Source organism: Ovis aries, chromosome 19 (assembly GCF_016772045.2).
Source record: "Ovis aries strain OAR_USU_Benz2616 breed Rambouillet chromosome 19, ARS-UI_Ramb_v3.0, whole genome shotgun sequence".
NCBI classification, from domain to species: Eukaryota; Metazoa; Chordata; class Mammalia; order Artiodactyla; family Bovidae; genus Ovis; species Ovis aries.
The window spans coordinates 1,471,173-1,487,712 of record NC_056072.1 but is presented as its reverse complement, the minus strand read 5'-3'; the positions used below and the strand labels follow the sequence as shown (position 1 = coordinate 1,487,712).

Below are 16,540 nucleotides of genomic sequence, written 5' to 3'. Positions count from 1 at the left end.
GCACTGCCTCTGAATGATTTTATTTTGTTGTTTTTAATTCAATATTAACCTGACTTTTTTTTTCAACTTTAGACTGTGATTGAAGAAGTCCTAGAGGAAAGTGGCTATTACAATTTTACTTCTAACAGGTGAGATCTAGAAATGTGAAAGTTCAATATAGAACATTGGATTTAATTTCTCTATCCTTGATTCCAGAGGTCCCTCCCACCTTTTATTTTAAACACTTTAAAAATATAAATTTATTTATTTTAATTGGAGGTTAATTACTTTACGGTATTGTATTGGTTTTTTGTAAAATAGCTTGGCTCAGAATGATACAACCATGGGTAGAATGTATGTTCCCCATCTTTTGTATGGGTGCAGCTGCTGTATTCTTAGTTGGAAAAGAGTGATAGCTTAGTAGTAATTTACTCCCATAAAAAATGAACATAATGAAATGGAAAAGTATTTCTACATTAGAAAAATTAAACATTTATCCCATATTGGAAGAACTGTAAACTCAAATTTCCATAGCTAAAACCTACCCATTATTTGTATAGAATGCAAGGGGGAAAATCCACCTAAACAAAGGATCACTTCTGGTGAATTTAAGATATGTTTGTGGGAGAAGGATTTGTTGTTATGTGTTCCCTTTTGCTGACCCTAAATAAGAAACTTCAATTTACTGGGGCTGTGTGTTATCTTCTAAAATAATCATCATTGGTGCTCTGAAAATATACTCTATCAATTTCATTCAACTCTGGATTTCTGCAATTGTACTGTTGGGCACAGTTTGGGGCAAAAAGATTTGCATACAATTAGTTTATTTGAGAGGCAATCCCAAGAAACTCTGCTAGGGGATTAAAGAAATAATTCAATAAAGCCTTCATTTTCAAGCAAGTTACCATTGTGGTACATGGAGCTCGATCACACTGCGGAAGTCTGAGAGCCAGTGGAGAGCACGTGCTTCAGTTCTCCCGCTCATAGACTGAGGAACCTGGGCTGGTATTTTTTTTTTTTTTTTTACTTTATTTTGCTTTACAATACTGTGTTGGTTTTGCCATACATTGACATGAATCAGCCACGGGTGTACATGAGTTCCCAATCCTGAACCCCCCCTCCCCCAACTCCCACCCCATATCATCTCTCTGGATCATCCCCGTGCATTTATCTCTAATTTCTGTTAGTCATTTTTTGAGTACTTTTCCCCCAGGAGATGTTAGTTACCTGGCATTTCTGGCCTTCTGTAAAGGTGGACACAGCAGATTCTAGACGTCAGAGAAGTCTTCAGGAAAAGAAATTCAGGTGTTGGGAATTGGGCACCAGGTTGGCATGTTTGAACTTTAAAAAAATTAATTTATTTATTTTAATTGTAGGCTAATTACTTTACAATATTGTATTGGTTTTGCCATACATCAACATGAATCTGCCACGGGTGCACTGAAGTACTTTGAATGTGGGGGTATGGACATTGATTTTGTCTGCTGTAAATGAGCTGGCCACTCATAACAGAATCACCACACTGGACCATGAGTAACCACTTACATGTCCTATATGACCAAAACTGCTTTAGGAGGCATGGTTCTATGGAGTTTATTTTTCCTAACTAGCCCTTTCTACCTGGATGAACTGCCTTCCTGTCTATCTAATGAAGCTATCTGGTGACCACTATTTAAATTATTCTAGAAATCTTCCCCAAAGATAACTGTTAGCCATGGAAAGAGAAAGAGGTCTCAAGAACAACCTATCAAGATCATTATATGGAAATTAGATTCATTTTTGAGGTTAGTTTAGTCTCCAACCTTTTTTCCTTCCCTGTTTCAGTGAATTGCTCTATGAATCACACATAAAATTATTCACCTGCTTGCTCTTTTGGCTTGATAACATATTTCCAAAATACCATCTTTGTATGTTTAGTTCTGTGATGGTTTGTAACTGCAGATAAATGATGAGTTATTCTTATTTACCAAAGGTATGTTGTTGATAGAAATCACCATATCCATAATCACTCACCTCCTCCCATCTCTGGAGAGATTTTGAATTGTCTTTCTTTCCTCTTGATCTGAGTACACCCAGCCTTCCATGGATAATAAAAATGTCTCCATTCTTTAAGCTTGGCAGCTTATTATTTTAAGTACCCTTGTCTTGTAATGGGGCAAAAGTTATACTAATCACTTTTAAAATCTACATTTTCTCAAAGACTCAGGATCATGGGCAATGAACACTTCAAATTTTTCAGGAAGTCAACTATAATGAAAAACCAGGTGTGTCAGGAACTTAGGAAAGCTCTTACAAGAGCTCTTTTCTTTTTTTAGAATAATTTCAGTCTTATTTTAAAATTTATTTTTATGCTTTTCAATTCTACTATTATTAAGTTTTTAAAAAAATCAAACATTGGGACTTTCCTGGTGATTCAGCGGTTGAGAATCTGCCTACCTATGCAGGGAACCCAGGTTCAGTCCCTGGTTTGGGAAGACTCCTCATGCCACAGGGCAACTAAGCCTGCCTGCCACAGTTACTGAAGCCCATGTGCCCTGGAGCCTGTGCTCTGAAACCAGAGAAGCCACCACAATGAGAATACTGCACACCACAACTAGAGAGTAGCCCCCACTCGCTGCAACTAGAGAAAGTCTGTGTATAGCAACGAAGACCAGCGCAGTCAATTAATAAACAAATAATTTAAAAAAAAATCAGCATTACTTCTACTTCTAAAGACATATTCCTATACTAAAAGAAATTGTAGATTTTCTTCTTATGGTAAATAGATAATAAGATGCTGTGCTGTATTTAGTCACTCACTTGTCTCCGACTCTTTGAGACCCCATGGACTGTAGCCCACCAGGATTCTCTGTCCATGGGGATTCTCCAGGCAAGAATAGTGGCATGAATTTCAACTCCCTCTTCCAGGGGATCTTCCCAACCCAGGGACTGCGCCCAGGTCTCCTACACTGCAGGTGAATTCTTTACCATCTGAGCCACTAGGGAAGCCCAAGAATACGGGAGTGGGTATCGTATCCCTTCTCCAGGGGATCTTCCTGACTCAGGAATCAAACTGGGGTCTTCTGCATTGCAGGCAGATTCTTTACCGGGTGAGCTACCAGGGGAGTCCAGATATTAAGATACCTGATAACAAAGGTGAAAAGTTATTTATGGCTATTTTTGGAATTGTGACTAGAATACAAAGGTACTTAAACGATCAAGTTAAAGCAATATATGATGGAAATGACATCAAATTTTCTTAAAATGCTCCAAATTAAAATGAATCATCCACTCAGAAATCTGTATAATCATGATACTCCCTTTTCAGTTTCTAATAGCAGTGATAGAATATATAATTGGGGGAAAGAGTTTTCATGCTTTACTAGTAAAAATAACCCTGAGTTGTGCTTAGCGCCATTACTTGTTTACTGATATTCCCAATTAATTTCCAAGAAATAAGTCAGGCTCCACATGGAAAGACCTAGCACTTCATAAACTGAAAATGCTCATAATTCAAAATATGAATCAAATTAGCTGTGGCAGTCATGATTTTCCCATAGCAAAGGGTGAGAGTGAAAGTAGCTCAGTCGTGTCTGACTCTTTGCAACCCCATGAACTATACAGTCTGTGGAATTCTCCAGGCCAGAATACTGGAGTGGGTAGCCTTTCCCTTCTCCAGGGGATCTTCCCAACCCAGGGATCCAACCCAGGTTTCCCCCATTGCAGGCAGATTCTTTACCAGCTGAGCCACAAGGGAAGCCCAAGAATACTGGAGTGGGTAGCCTATCCCTTCTCTAGCGGATCTTCCTGACCCAGGAATTGAACTGGGGTCTTGGATTCTTTACCAACTATCAAAGGGTAGTGGGTGCTAAATATCACAGAACATGTAGAGGTAATTAGAATCAATGCTTAGAATCAGTAGAGTCTGCTTTCCCAAATAGGTTTTGTAAACATGCAGTATTATCAAAGATGACAATAGATATTCCCTGAGAAATAAAGTTTCATGACCAAATATATTTGGGAAATCCTGAATGTACATTTTTCTATTTTGGGAGAATGTTGACACACATGACTATATTGAAGACTTTGAGATATGCTATAGGAAAGAAGTTTGTTTATCTTGTTTACCCTAAGGATTCTTCAAATTTTACCTGGAACACAAGTTAAGATAGCCTTCCTTAGAATGTGGTCTGAAAAATGAAACATTGTTTTAACTACTCCACCAGTATCTACTCAGGTCTGCTATTGTTATCATCATCTTAATCTTCATCATGGTCACCATTGCAAAATATTATTAAGTGATCTTGATTAATTGCCATGCAGAGAGAATTACATACGTAGGTCCTGTATTATTCAAGTTTACAACTTAAGACTGTCAGTCAAACCTATACACATGTCTACAAAGCATCAAGACAGCAATTAAAGCACTAAGCCAAGATGTGGCACGTATCTGCTTGATTACAGGGTCCATGTTTAGTTAGAATTAGAAAGATGCCATTCTCAGGCTGAAAGTCTCAGAAGGCCATTGTCTAGCTACTAGCTTTCTTTGGGGAAGATACATAGAAGTGTTTAAATAATGGTGAGGCTTCTTGGGCAGGGGGTAGGAAGAATATCTCAGGCACAGCATGCTGCATTAGTTAAAGAAAGAGGTAACAGAAACAGCCACAGGGAGCCCTAACACAAATGAGGGATTTGGGGAGGGGAAGTAAGACTGAGTTGAGAGTGCAATGAAAATAAAACAAGGTCAAAACAACCTGGGCCAGCTTTGAAAAGTGAAAGTGAAAAGTGTTGGTCGCTCAGTCATATCCAACTCATTTCAACCCCATGGACTGTAGCCCACCAGTCTCCTGTGTCCATGGAATTCTCCAGGCAAGAATACTGGAGTGGGTAGCCATTCCCTTCTCCAGGGCATCTTCCCACCCAGGGATTGAACCTCGGTCTCCTGCACTGCAGGCAGATTCTTTATCATTTGAGCCACCAGGGAGACTCAGGAAAGCCCTAGGAGGGCTCTGTTTGTGGTCATTTGCAGGGTTGTATGATTAAATATATTTCTGTTGTTCAATTGCTCAGTTGTGCCCAAAGCTTTGTGACCTCATGGACTGCAGCACGCCAGGCTTCCCTGTCCATCACCATCTCCTGGAGTTTGCTCAAACTCATGTCCATTGAATTGGCGGTGCCATCCAACCATCTCATCTGCTGTTGTCCCCTTCTCATCTTGCCTTCAATATTTCCCAGTATCAGAGTCTTTTCCAATGAGTTGGCTCTTTGCATCAGGTGGCCAAAGTATTGGAGCTTCAGCTTCAGCAGCTGTCCTTCCAATTCAGGGTTGGTTTCCTTTAGGACTGACTGGCTTGATCTCCTTCCTGTCCAAGGTGTTCTCAAGAGTCTTCTCCAGTACCACAGTTTGAAAGCATAAATTCTTTGGCACTTGGCCTTCTTTATGGTCTAAATCATACATGACTACTGGAAAAATAATAGCTTTGACTATAAAGACCTTTGTCAGTAAAATGATGTCTCTGCTTTTAAATACATTGTCTAGGTTTGTGATAGCTTTTCTTCTTAGCAAGTATCTTTCAATTTCATGACTATACCCTCTGTCCACAGCGATTTTGGAGTCCAAGAAAATAAAGTCTGTCACTGTTTCTATTTTTCCCCATCTCTCTAGTTCTTCCCTTTCTGCCTCTGGGGTCATGTTATCTTCATATCTTAAGTTATTGATATTCCTCTCAGCAATCTTGATTCCAGCTTCTGATTCATCCAGCCCAGCGTTTTGCATCATGTACTCTGCATATAAGTTAAATAACCAGGGTGACAATATACAGCCTTAATATATTCCTTTCCCAATTTTGAACCAGTCTGTTGTTCCACATCTGGTTCTAATTGTTGCTTCTTGACCTGCATACAGGTTTCTCAGGAGGCAAGTAAAGTGGTCTGGTATTCCCATCTCTTTTAAGAATTTTCCACAGTTTGATGTGATCCACACAGTCAAAGACTTTAGCATAGTCAATGAAGCAGAAGTAGATGTTTTTCTAGAATTCTTTTCCTTTTTCTATGACCCAACAGATGTTGGCAATTTGATCTCTGTTTTTTCTGCCTTTTCTAAACCCAGCTTGAACATCTGGAAATTGTTGGTTTCATGTACTGTTGAAGCCTAGCTTGAAAGATTTTGAGCACTACCTTGCCAGATTGTGAAATGAGAACAATTGTATGGTAGTTTGAACAGTCTTTGGCATTACTCTTCTTTAGGATTGGAATGAAAACTGCCCTTTTCCAGTACTATGTCCACTGCTGAGTTTTCCAAATTTCCTGGCATACTGAATGCAGTACTTTCACAATATCATATTTTAAAATTTGAAATAGCTCAGTTGGAATTCCATCACCTCCACTAGCTTTGTTCATAGTAATGCTTCCTAAGGCACACTCGACTTCACACTCCAGGTTGTCTGGCTCTAGGTGAGTGGTCACACTATCTTGATTATCTGGGTCATTAAGATCTTTTTTTGGTATAGGTCTTCCATGTTTTCTTGTCAACTGTTCTTAATATCTTCTGCATCTGTTAGATCCATACCATTTCTGTCCTTTATTGTGCCCATCTTTGCATAATATATTGTACAAAAATGTATTTTATACACATTAATATTTAGCTTTCTCACCAGAATGATACCACCTAGCTTGTGTTAATTATATCACTGTTGTTATGAGAGTAAAACTGTTCAGTTTTGTGAGTGAATAGAGAATGAGCATATCATTCAGGGCCTGGCAGGCTGCAGTCCATGGGGTTACAAATGTTTGGACATGACTGAGTGGCTGAGCCCAACGCAGCACAGCACACATTAATATTTTATTTTTTAACAATGAAATATGTGTTGTGGTAAAAGGAAATTATTGATCCAACTTGCTTTGCTTTAAAATAGGCATTAAATGTACAAGCTACTTTGGATAGGCTTTAATTTTTCCACTATAGAGTTATTAGTTACTATTAAGCTTATAATTTGAGAAAGACAGTGTCAGCACTGAACTTAAGCAAAAGGCAGGTTTCTAAAAATCTCCCCACTTTATGCTTAGAATCACCATTTTATTCATTTATTTACTTGTATACCTGAGCTACTGCTTTTGAAATTGAATGTGTGAAGTAAAATATTTGAGATTGTAGAGAAAATCTTTCTACTTCTGAATGTTCTAGGTATCACTCCTATCCATGGAGGACCAAGAATTATCCAACCAAAAGATGAAAGTATTGCACTTTAAATGGACCTGGTTTTCCCAGTGAAGGTCAAGTTCTGGACTGAAACCTCTACTGGAAAGATGCCCAAGGATTGGGTGATACTCCAAGAGTATGGAAGAGAAAAGATCAATATGCCACAGTGCCTGCGGGACCTCTTTCTGGAGATCCAGTGCTTGAGGCTGCATCCTTGGGATACACAGATACAGGATAGTGGGGCTTCCAGTGTACTCCTGGGAGAAACTGCTGGAGTATTCATCTATGAGAAAAAAAGTCGCTCCTTGGCTTTCCTCCAAGTTAAAAACAAAACAAAAAAATGACATATTTTTCAAAGAAATACTTTTTACTTAGAATTGCTAAAACTGTTTAAAGGCACCTAGCTTTCTATGTATAAAAGATAGTTTTAGATAAAGACAATTATAGAACTCAGAACAGTAATATTGGGTAATTCACTGTATCCATCAATTTTTTAATTGTAAAAGAAATTCAGAATATGTGATTGAAATATTGTGTAGTTTTATTTGTTTGTTTTACTGAAAGGATTGCTTTTCCCTTAACCATGTGGGTGCTAGTGATCTTGAACCATGATATAGTGTGGACAGTATTTGTGACCTTGCACAGCCTCTGGGAATACCTGTCAGATTGTCAGATTTAAGTTAGACCAGTAGGATGTATGGATGTACAGTATGTGTATGTGTGTGTGTGTGTGTGTGTGTGTGTGTAGGGGTAAGACGGAGGTTTAGATTAGGCTAATGCTTTGCTGCTAATCACACTCATAGTGTCTTTAGAGCACTTTGAAGAGTCATAGCATCTATGAAAGAGATGTAATATTCCATATTCTAAGTCTCTAGCTAAAATTACCTATATTGCTTTTAACTTTTTATTGTTTGAGAATTTGAAATGAAAATATGTTATATAATAAAATATACATTTCTTTTTTATTCATTGAGATGTCTCTAGAAAAGAGAACTCAGAATGCCAAAACAGTGTCCCATTCCTGTGTGGGGATAATTTATGGGGAAAATTCTCATAGATTCTTATTGGGCTAAAAAGTCTCTTCTATTGACTTCTTATAACTGGTGTAATGTCAACAAATTATCATCAAGTCAGACTATGCTTCTAACTATTTAAAGAATGTTTTTAAGTTAATCGATTTGTTTAGTTTTTCTGTCTGTCCTGGGCCTTCATTGCTGCATTCAGTCTTTCTCTAGTTGCAGCAAGTAGGGACTACTCTCTAGTAGTGGCGCACAGGCTTTTCATTGCAGTGGCTTCTCTTGTTGCAGGGCACGGGCTCTAGGGCACGGGAGCTTCAGTAGTTTCAGCTCACTGGCTCTATAGTGTAGACTCAGGAGTTGTGGTACCTGGGCTTAGTTGCTCCGTGATCTTCTTGGACTAGGAATCCAATCAGTATCCCCTGCATTGCAACGTGGTCTCTTAACCACTGGACCACAAAAGAAGCTCTTCAAGGAATGTTTTAAATCTAAATAATTAGTCATCTAAAGCTGGAATTATGCTTTTTGTTTACTCCTAAATTCTAGCTTCCCTGATGGCATAGAGGGTAGAGTCTGCCTGCAATGCGGGAGATCTGGGTTCAATCCCTTGATCAGGAAGATACCCTGGAGTAGGAAATGGCAACCCACTCCAGTACTCTTGCCTGGAAAATCCCATGGACGGAGGAGCCTGGTGGGCTACAGTCCATGGGGTCGCAAAGAGTTGGACATGATAGAGCAACTTCACTTTCCTTTCTATCTTATTTACATTGATATATTTTTAGTATGATCAAATAAAATTTAGTACAGTGGTTGAAACACAAATATCTTTTGGGGAAAGAAATAGGGAAAGATATGGGGAAATCTCTTAATGTGAATCCATATTATTTTTATAATTAGTGTATTTAGTTCTTAAATTATATCCAGTTCTCTTTAACTAGTGCCTTTGAAAATTGCCAATGATCCTTTTCTTTAAGCCAAATTCATAATTTCAAAGACACTGTAATTAACAGTAATAAGTGAGAATACAGCAGTAAGAAATTTCAGTTTTAGCTTTCAATCAAATTAATCCACATGTGAAATTTACATATGAAATCAAAAGATTATGATAGTGTTGATTTAAACCAGAAACAAATTGCATTTCTATTCCAGCTTCATTTGAACCTGCACAATTATTTTTTATCTCTTTCTTCATGTATGGAATGGGCACATGCCTTTGTTGTACAAGAGGCACAGGCCTAGAGGAGAATAAATTTTCATTGTGACAGAAGTCAGTACCTAGAGATAAACCAAGATGTAGGGTGAAAGTTTGAATTGTAAAGTCCTTCTACAAAGGTGTAGAAAAGATTAGTATTCAGAGGTCACACCTTGGTAAGAGAAGAGAAGTTGTTTATTTGAAGATGTTTTTAAATGCATATAGTTGATATTACTGACCAGAAAGGGAGCAAAATATTCTTCCTATCATACTAACTCCTCTAGACCATAAAAATGGCATTTATTATGCTAGAAGTTAGTGAGAATGAACAAAAATAAGCAAATGAATGCCTTTTTCAACAGCAGTGTTAGGCCCATCAACTCTAAGCTGATAGATGCATTCTTTTGCCAAAATAGTATATTCTTAAACTACCACAGTCACTGACTCAGAAATCGCCCAGTGCAAGACCAAGACTTTAAAAGGTTAGACAGTTGTGAAGGAAGCATTTTGTGCAGGGGGCCATATCTCAGCAGTAAGGTTAGCAAAGAAGGACCTTTCCCAATAAAAACAAGAAGCATCCTTCTGTTTTGACTATCTAAACTGTCTTTTAGTGAAAAGAGATTGTTACTTGAACTTAATAGGTCTCAATCTTTTCCTGATTACATTTACATTTTTCTCTTCCTTTTATATAATTTTTAAATGATATGTTATATAATGAAATCCCTGTGAGTTCATCTAATATTCACTGAATATTTGTATGAGACAATATGAATCAGTTTTTTCAGGTCATTTTTATATGCAAATGCTTCAGTTCATTATGTGTTGATCCACCAGGTCTACCTGAATATGTGTACTGGAAATTGTCATTTCATTTTTAAAAGCAGAATATTTCCTTCTCAGGGAAGTGGCTGTAGGAGGCATATGTGCTTGCTATTTGCTAACTTTGTCTTCTTTTCGATGTGTGATATTTAATTAGAGCTCTTCAGAGGATAATGAAATGGACACTAGACCCACAGCTCGTGGATGCATTTCATAAAACTTCTGGGAAAATGCTGCTGAGTTTTGTGTGGACATATATCTGGTTCGGGGGTGATGTGTGTGTATCTGTTTTGGCATCCTAAAGCAGAATTAATTAAGAAACATTGTTATGAATTTTACCCAAATGTTGGAACTGAATTGGAGTTAAAGTCTTCCTAGAAATATCACCTATGACTTATTAAATATAAATACTTGAATTTTGATGTTCAAAAACTAAATAGGACTTGTTAATTATGCACAATTCCAGCAATATCATCAATTAATTACCACTCACATTTAAGATGTGTGATGGTGACAATATTGTTTAGTGAATTTCATCAGTATCAGTATGCATAGAATCCACATCATTTTTTTGATACGCAGAATTGAAAAATATATTTATTGCTATGACTCTGTTTGAAATGGTGAGGAACCATGCATATCAAGTATGCTGGGTTACTTTTGAAATGGCTTAGGCTTCTGTATGAAGGCAGGGGGAAAAAAATTAAGCTACTTTTATTGTTTTTGCCTTTACTTTGCTTATGGTGTGTATTCATGAGCACAGAAATCAACTGGAGAGATAAGCATGGGCATCAGCACTGACTCAGCTTCTCAGCACATGGGAGACACAACTACAAAGGGCTCCCAAGCAAGAAAAGCCCAATACTTCTGTTTGCCAACCTGGCTCTTTGAATGCAATTCCATCCAAACATGAAATTCTTCATGTTCACAACTAAATGGGATAGCAAGTGTAGTTTACATATGACTTTATGATATTTTTAGATTCTATGCTTTGACAGAAATTTACATAGTTTTGGATGGATTATTTTTCCAATTGAAATGTGCTGCTAACAATGTGCTTACCTTTGAATGCTGTTTTCTATATTGATAGAAGGACACAAATGTCTCAGGGGAACAACTTTGTGATAAAGAAATTCTTATGTGTGTCACTACAGTTAAACTGCATGATGTAAATATGATTATTATGTTTAATCACAATCCTGCCGTGATGTTTTGAAATTTGCAAGGGGGACAGGAAATGTTTTATGACTCTTGACTGGGTGACTGGTGGATATTGCAAATTTACATGCCCTCAGGGACTATGAGCGATAATTGTCTTTACAGGTGAAGATCACATGTCCTAAAATCATACAGCATTCTTGGTATGTGAGGTATGCTAGTTTTTTTTTTTTTACTATACATATATAGCAATTAACTAGTAATGTGAAAGTTTTTAAATGCAGTGTATTGCTTTATGCTAAAAGTAAATGAACTCTACTCTCAATTGAAAGCTGAATATTATTTCTCTAAATGTGAAAAGCTTCCTTTTCTTCATTCTACAGTATGAAGTTTTGCACTGTACCCAGAGGTAGCAAAAGTGTATTATAGAGAAAGTATATTATAGCAAATATGTGATTCTTTAAATGTTAACATTTGAAAGTAGCCCATCTTAAGCAAAGATGAAGTTTTGTCTTTATAGAAAGTTACTGCAATTTTGGTAGGTAATCAACAAGCCTGAATGGATGCTTGGAATTAATCTGGTGAACTCACCAATGAAAAATTAGCTGATGATTTTGCAAACAAGTAGAAAGAGGTTCAAACTGGAAATAACAAACCAAGAGGGAAAAAATGCTTTATGACCTTAGTACCTTTAAGTCATACTAATGTCTCAAAAAATATTCTTAACCCATGATTAAGTTCTACATTTCAAGCATCAGTTGAGTCCGGATTCTGAAAAAGAATCATAAGGCTTATAGATGGCATTACATTTTAGCTTTCCTTGCCCTCCATGTTCTCTGTGTTTACCTCATGAATTCTGAAGGAAATAGAGCTGGTTCAGGGATACTTTATATACAGAAAGGATAGATGAACCCAACATTAACAGTGAGGGGCTGAATAAATGCAAGTACTCAGAAGTGAAATCCCAACTTGCCATAGAGGAAAGATGACTCTTTCGATGAGGTGGGATGATCCCCCACTACCAACTGCTTTGAGAAGCCAGAGGGTGAGTTGAAGGCTAGTGACTCCCCAGTGGCTGTTGTCACTCAGCAGGTAGTCACCAGGTGGTGAGCAGTTGACAGAAGGGCCAGGAAGCTCTGTGTCCAAAATAGCCAATTCCTGTTTTTGATTGATTTTCCTTTTTTCCCATCATTAGTTTTTTATTTTCTTCTGGATTCCCACACATTCTGGTTTCTTCCATACATATGTAAAAGACAGACAGTCTTTTAATTCTAATCGTCCTTCAGGTTAGTCAAGGTCTAAGACTAGACCTGGGGTCCTATGATGAGACGAAATATGAGTGAAAAGAGAAATCATAGGAGCTTTGTCTTACGGTTTGCAATGGGTTAGTTTCACAATTTGCCTTAGGGTAAAAGTCAAAATCACATGCATTGTCTCCCTTGTTAGAAAGGCAGTGCAAGGGGGCGGTCCTAAGATGGCAGAGGAATAGGACGGGAGACCACTTTCTCCCCCACAAATTCATCAAAAGAACATTTAAACGCTGAGTAAATTCCACAAGACAACTTCTGAATGCCGGCAGAGGACATCAGGCACCCAGAAAAGCAGCTCATTGTCTTCGAAAACAGGAAGGAAAAAATACAAAAGACAAAAAATGAGACAAAAGAGGTAGGGAGGGAGCTCCATCCTGGGAAGGGAGTCTTAAAAAGAGAGAAGTTTCCAAACATCAGGAAACACTCTCACTGCCGAGTCTGTGGCGAGCCTTGGAAGCACAGAGGGCAACATAACAGGGAGGGAAAGTAAATAAATAATTAAAACCCACAGATTACTAGCCCAGTGGTAACTCCCTCAGTGGAGAAGCAGCGCAGACACCTGCATCCGCCGCTAGCAAGCTGGGCCTGGGCAGGGAGGTGCGGGCTGAATTGCTTTACAAGGATCGGGCCCGAATGCCCTGAGTGTAACCAGAGTGAGCTAACTTGGGCTAGCAAACCAGACTGTGGGATAGCTACCACGTGAAAAGCTCTAACATAAGACACCACCAGGACCGCAGACAGAACAAAGGATGGAGCAGAATTAGCCGGCTGCAGACCATCCCCCTCCAGTGACAGGTAGCCAGAGCCAGAAGGGCCAGAAGGGGGCAATAGCAACCCCAGAGAGACATTAACTACCAAACTGCAAACAGGCTTCTTTGTTAACTAAGACTTCTTGGGGTTCTGGACAGTCATCATCTGCCTGAGAAGGTGCGCCAGTTGTACACCCAGAAAACTGAGAAGTAGGGACGGGAGAGGTGATAAGTTGCACTGACCACACTAGCCAAACACCTGAGCTGCTTGGACCTGGGAAGGGCACAAAACGCAGGTCCAACCAAGTCTGCGCCTCTGAGGGCTACCTGAGCACCTGATCCTGAGCGGCTTAGACCTGGGAGGTGCATGCGGCCCAGGGCTGGCCTCAGATGGTTCCCAGCGGGGCAACCTAGAGCCTGAGCTGTGTGCACCGTGAGCGGGGGCAGGCCCAGTGTGGCTGAGACACTGCAAGCACACACCAGTGTTACTTGTTTGCAGTGTCCCTCCCTCCTCACAGCGCGACTGAACAAGTGAGCCTAAATAAAGTGTCCACCACCGCCCCCTTGTGTCAGGGTGGAAAACAGACACTGAAGAGACCAGCAAACAGAAGCTGAAACAGAGGGAACTGCCTTGGAAGTGACAGGTGCAATAGACTAAAACCCTGTCGTTAGTACCGAGTACATAGGAAGGGGCCTATAGATCTTGAGAAATATAAGCCGGACCAAGGAACTATCCAAAAATGAACTGACCCCACACTGCCCACAATACCACCAGAGAAAGTCCTAGATATATCTTTACTATTTTACAATCATTCTTTTTTTGGGATGTTTGTTTTTTCTTCTTTTTTTAAAAACATTTTTTAGTTTTTAAGTCCTCTACCTCTCCTTCAATTTTCCTTTTTACAGCCTACTATTGCTTTCTCACCCCCCAAAAAATGACTCTATTTTTAAAGAAAACTTCATATATACATATTTAAATAATTCTTGTGACTTTGTTTTTTTTTTTATTCTTCTTCTTCTATTCTTTAATATTGGATTTTGGAAAATCCAACCTCTAATCTAGATTTTTAATCTTTGCTTTTTGGTATTTGTTATCAATTTTGTACCTTCAAAAACCCAATCTTCAGTACCCATTTTTACTTGACAGTGAGATTACTGGCCTGACTGCTCTCTCCTCCTTTGGACACTCCTTTTTTTTCACTAGGTCGCCTCTGTCTCCTCCCTCCTCCTCCTCTTCTCTGCCCAACTCTGTGAATCTCTGTGTGTTCCAGACGGTGGAGAACACTTAGGGAACAGATTACTGGCTTGATCTGTCTCTCTCCTTTTCATTCCCCTCTTTTAAACTCCTGACCACCCCTGTCTCCTTCCTCCCTCTCCTCTTCTCTGTATTATTCCATGAACACCTCTGAGCGGTCCAGACTGCAGAGTGCACATAAGGAGGTGATTACTGGCTAGCTTGCTCTCTCCTCTTTTGATTCCACCTCATCTCATTTAGGTCACCTCTAACTCCCTCCTCCCTCTTCTCTTCTCCAGGTAATTCTGTGAACCTCTCTGGGTGTCCCTCAATGTGGAGAAACTTTTCATCTTTAACCTAGATGTTTTATCAATGGTGTGGTATAGAAGGAGAAGTCTTGAGACTACTGTAAAAATAAAACTGAAAACCAGAAGCAGGAGGCTTAAGTCCAAATCCTGAGAACATCAGAGAACTCCTGATTCCAGGGAACATTAATCGATAGGAGCTCATCAAATGCCTCCATAGCTACACTGAAACCAAGCACCACCCAAGGGCCAACAAGTTCAAGAGCAAGACATACCATGCAAATTCTCCAGCAACACAGGAACACAGCCCTGAGCTTCAATATACAGGCAGCTCAAAGTTACTCCAAAACCACTGACATCTCATAACACATTACTGGACACTTCATTGCACTCCAGAGAGAAGAAATCCAGCTCCACCCACCAGAACACCGACACAAGCTTCCCTAACCAGGAAACCTTGACAAGCCACTGATACAACCCCACCCACAGCAAGGAAACTCCATAATAAAAAGAACTCCACGAACTGCCAGAATACAGAAAGGCCACCCCAAACACAGCAATATAAACAGGATGAAGAGACAGAGGAATATCCAGCAGGTAAAGGAATAGGATAAATGCCCACCAAACCAAACAAAAGAGGAAGAGATAGGGAATCTACCTGAGAAAGAATTCTGAATAATGATAGTGAAAATGATCCAAAATCTTGAAATCAAAATGGAATCACAGATAAATAGCCTGGAGACAAGGATTGAGAAGATGCAAGAAAAGTTTAACAAGGACCTAGAAGAAATAAAAAAGAGTCAATATATAATGAATAATGCAATAAATGAGATCAGAAACACTCTGGAGGCAACAAATAGTAGAATAATGGAGGCAGAAGATAGGATTAGTGAAATAGAAGATAGAATGGTAGAAATAAATGAATCAGAGAGGAAAAAAGAAAAAAAAATGAATTAAAAGAAATGAGGACAATCTCAGAGACCTCCAGGACAATATGAAATGCTCCAACATTCGAATTATAGGAGTTCCAGAAGAAGAAGACAGAAAGAAAGACCATGAGAAAATACTTGAGGAGATAATAGTTGAAAACTTCCCTAAAATCGGGAAGGAAATAATTACCCAAGTCCAAGAAACACAGAGAGTTCCAAATAGGATAAACCCAAGGTGAAACACCCCAAGACACATATTAATCAAATTAACAAAGATCAAACACAAAGAACAAACATTAAAAGCAGCAAGGGAAAACAACAAATAATACACAAGGGGATCCCCATAGGGATAACAGCTCATCTTTCAATAGAAACTCTTCAGGCCAGGAGGGAATGGCAGGACATACTTAAAGTGATGAAAGAAAATAACCTCCGGACCTTCAAATATGAAGGAGAAATCAAAAGCTTTACAAACAAGCAAAAGCTGACAGAATTCAGCACCAACAAACCAGCTCTCCAACAAATGCTAAAGGATATTCTCTAGACAGAAAACACAAAAAGGGTGTATAAACCCGAACCTAAAACAATAAAGTAAATGGCAACGGGATCATACTTATCAATAATTACCTTAAACATAAATGGGTTGAATGCCCCAACCAAAAGACAAAGACT

At 38.9% G+C, this 16,540-nt stretch overlaps 1 protein-coding gene across 6 annotated transcripts in view; it reads left to right on the top strand.

The window, feature by feature from the left end:
- Nucleotides 1-11,666, top strand: part of NEK10 (NIMA related kinase 10) — a 283,289-nt gene extending 271,623 nt beyond the window's left edge. For all 6 annotated transcript variants that reach the window (XM_042235756.2, XM_042235752.2, XM_060402044.1 and 3 more), the window contains 2 exons: nt 73-128; nt 7,142-11,666. In XM_042235756.2, the coding sequence (XP_042091690.1) occupies nt 73-128; nt 7,142-7,190 (105 nt within the window). In that variant the 3' untranslated portion in view covers nt 7,191-11,666. The remainder of the gene's footprint in view (nt 1-72; nt 129-7,141) is intronic.
- Nucleotides 11,667-16,540: the final 4,874 nt, after the last annotated feature.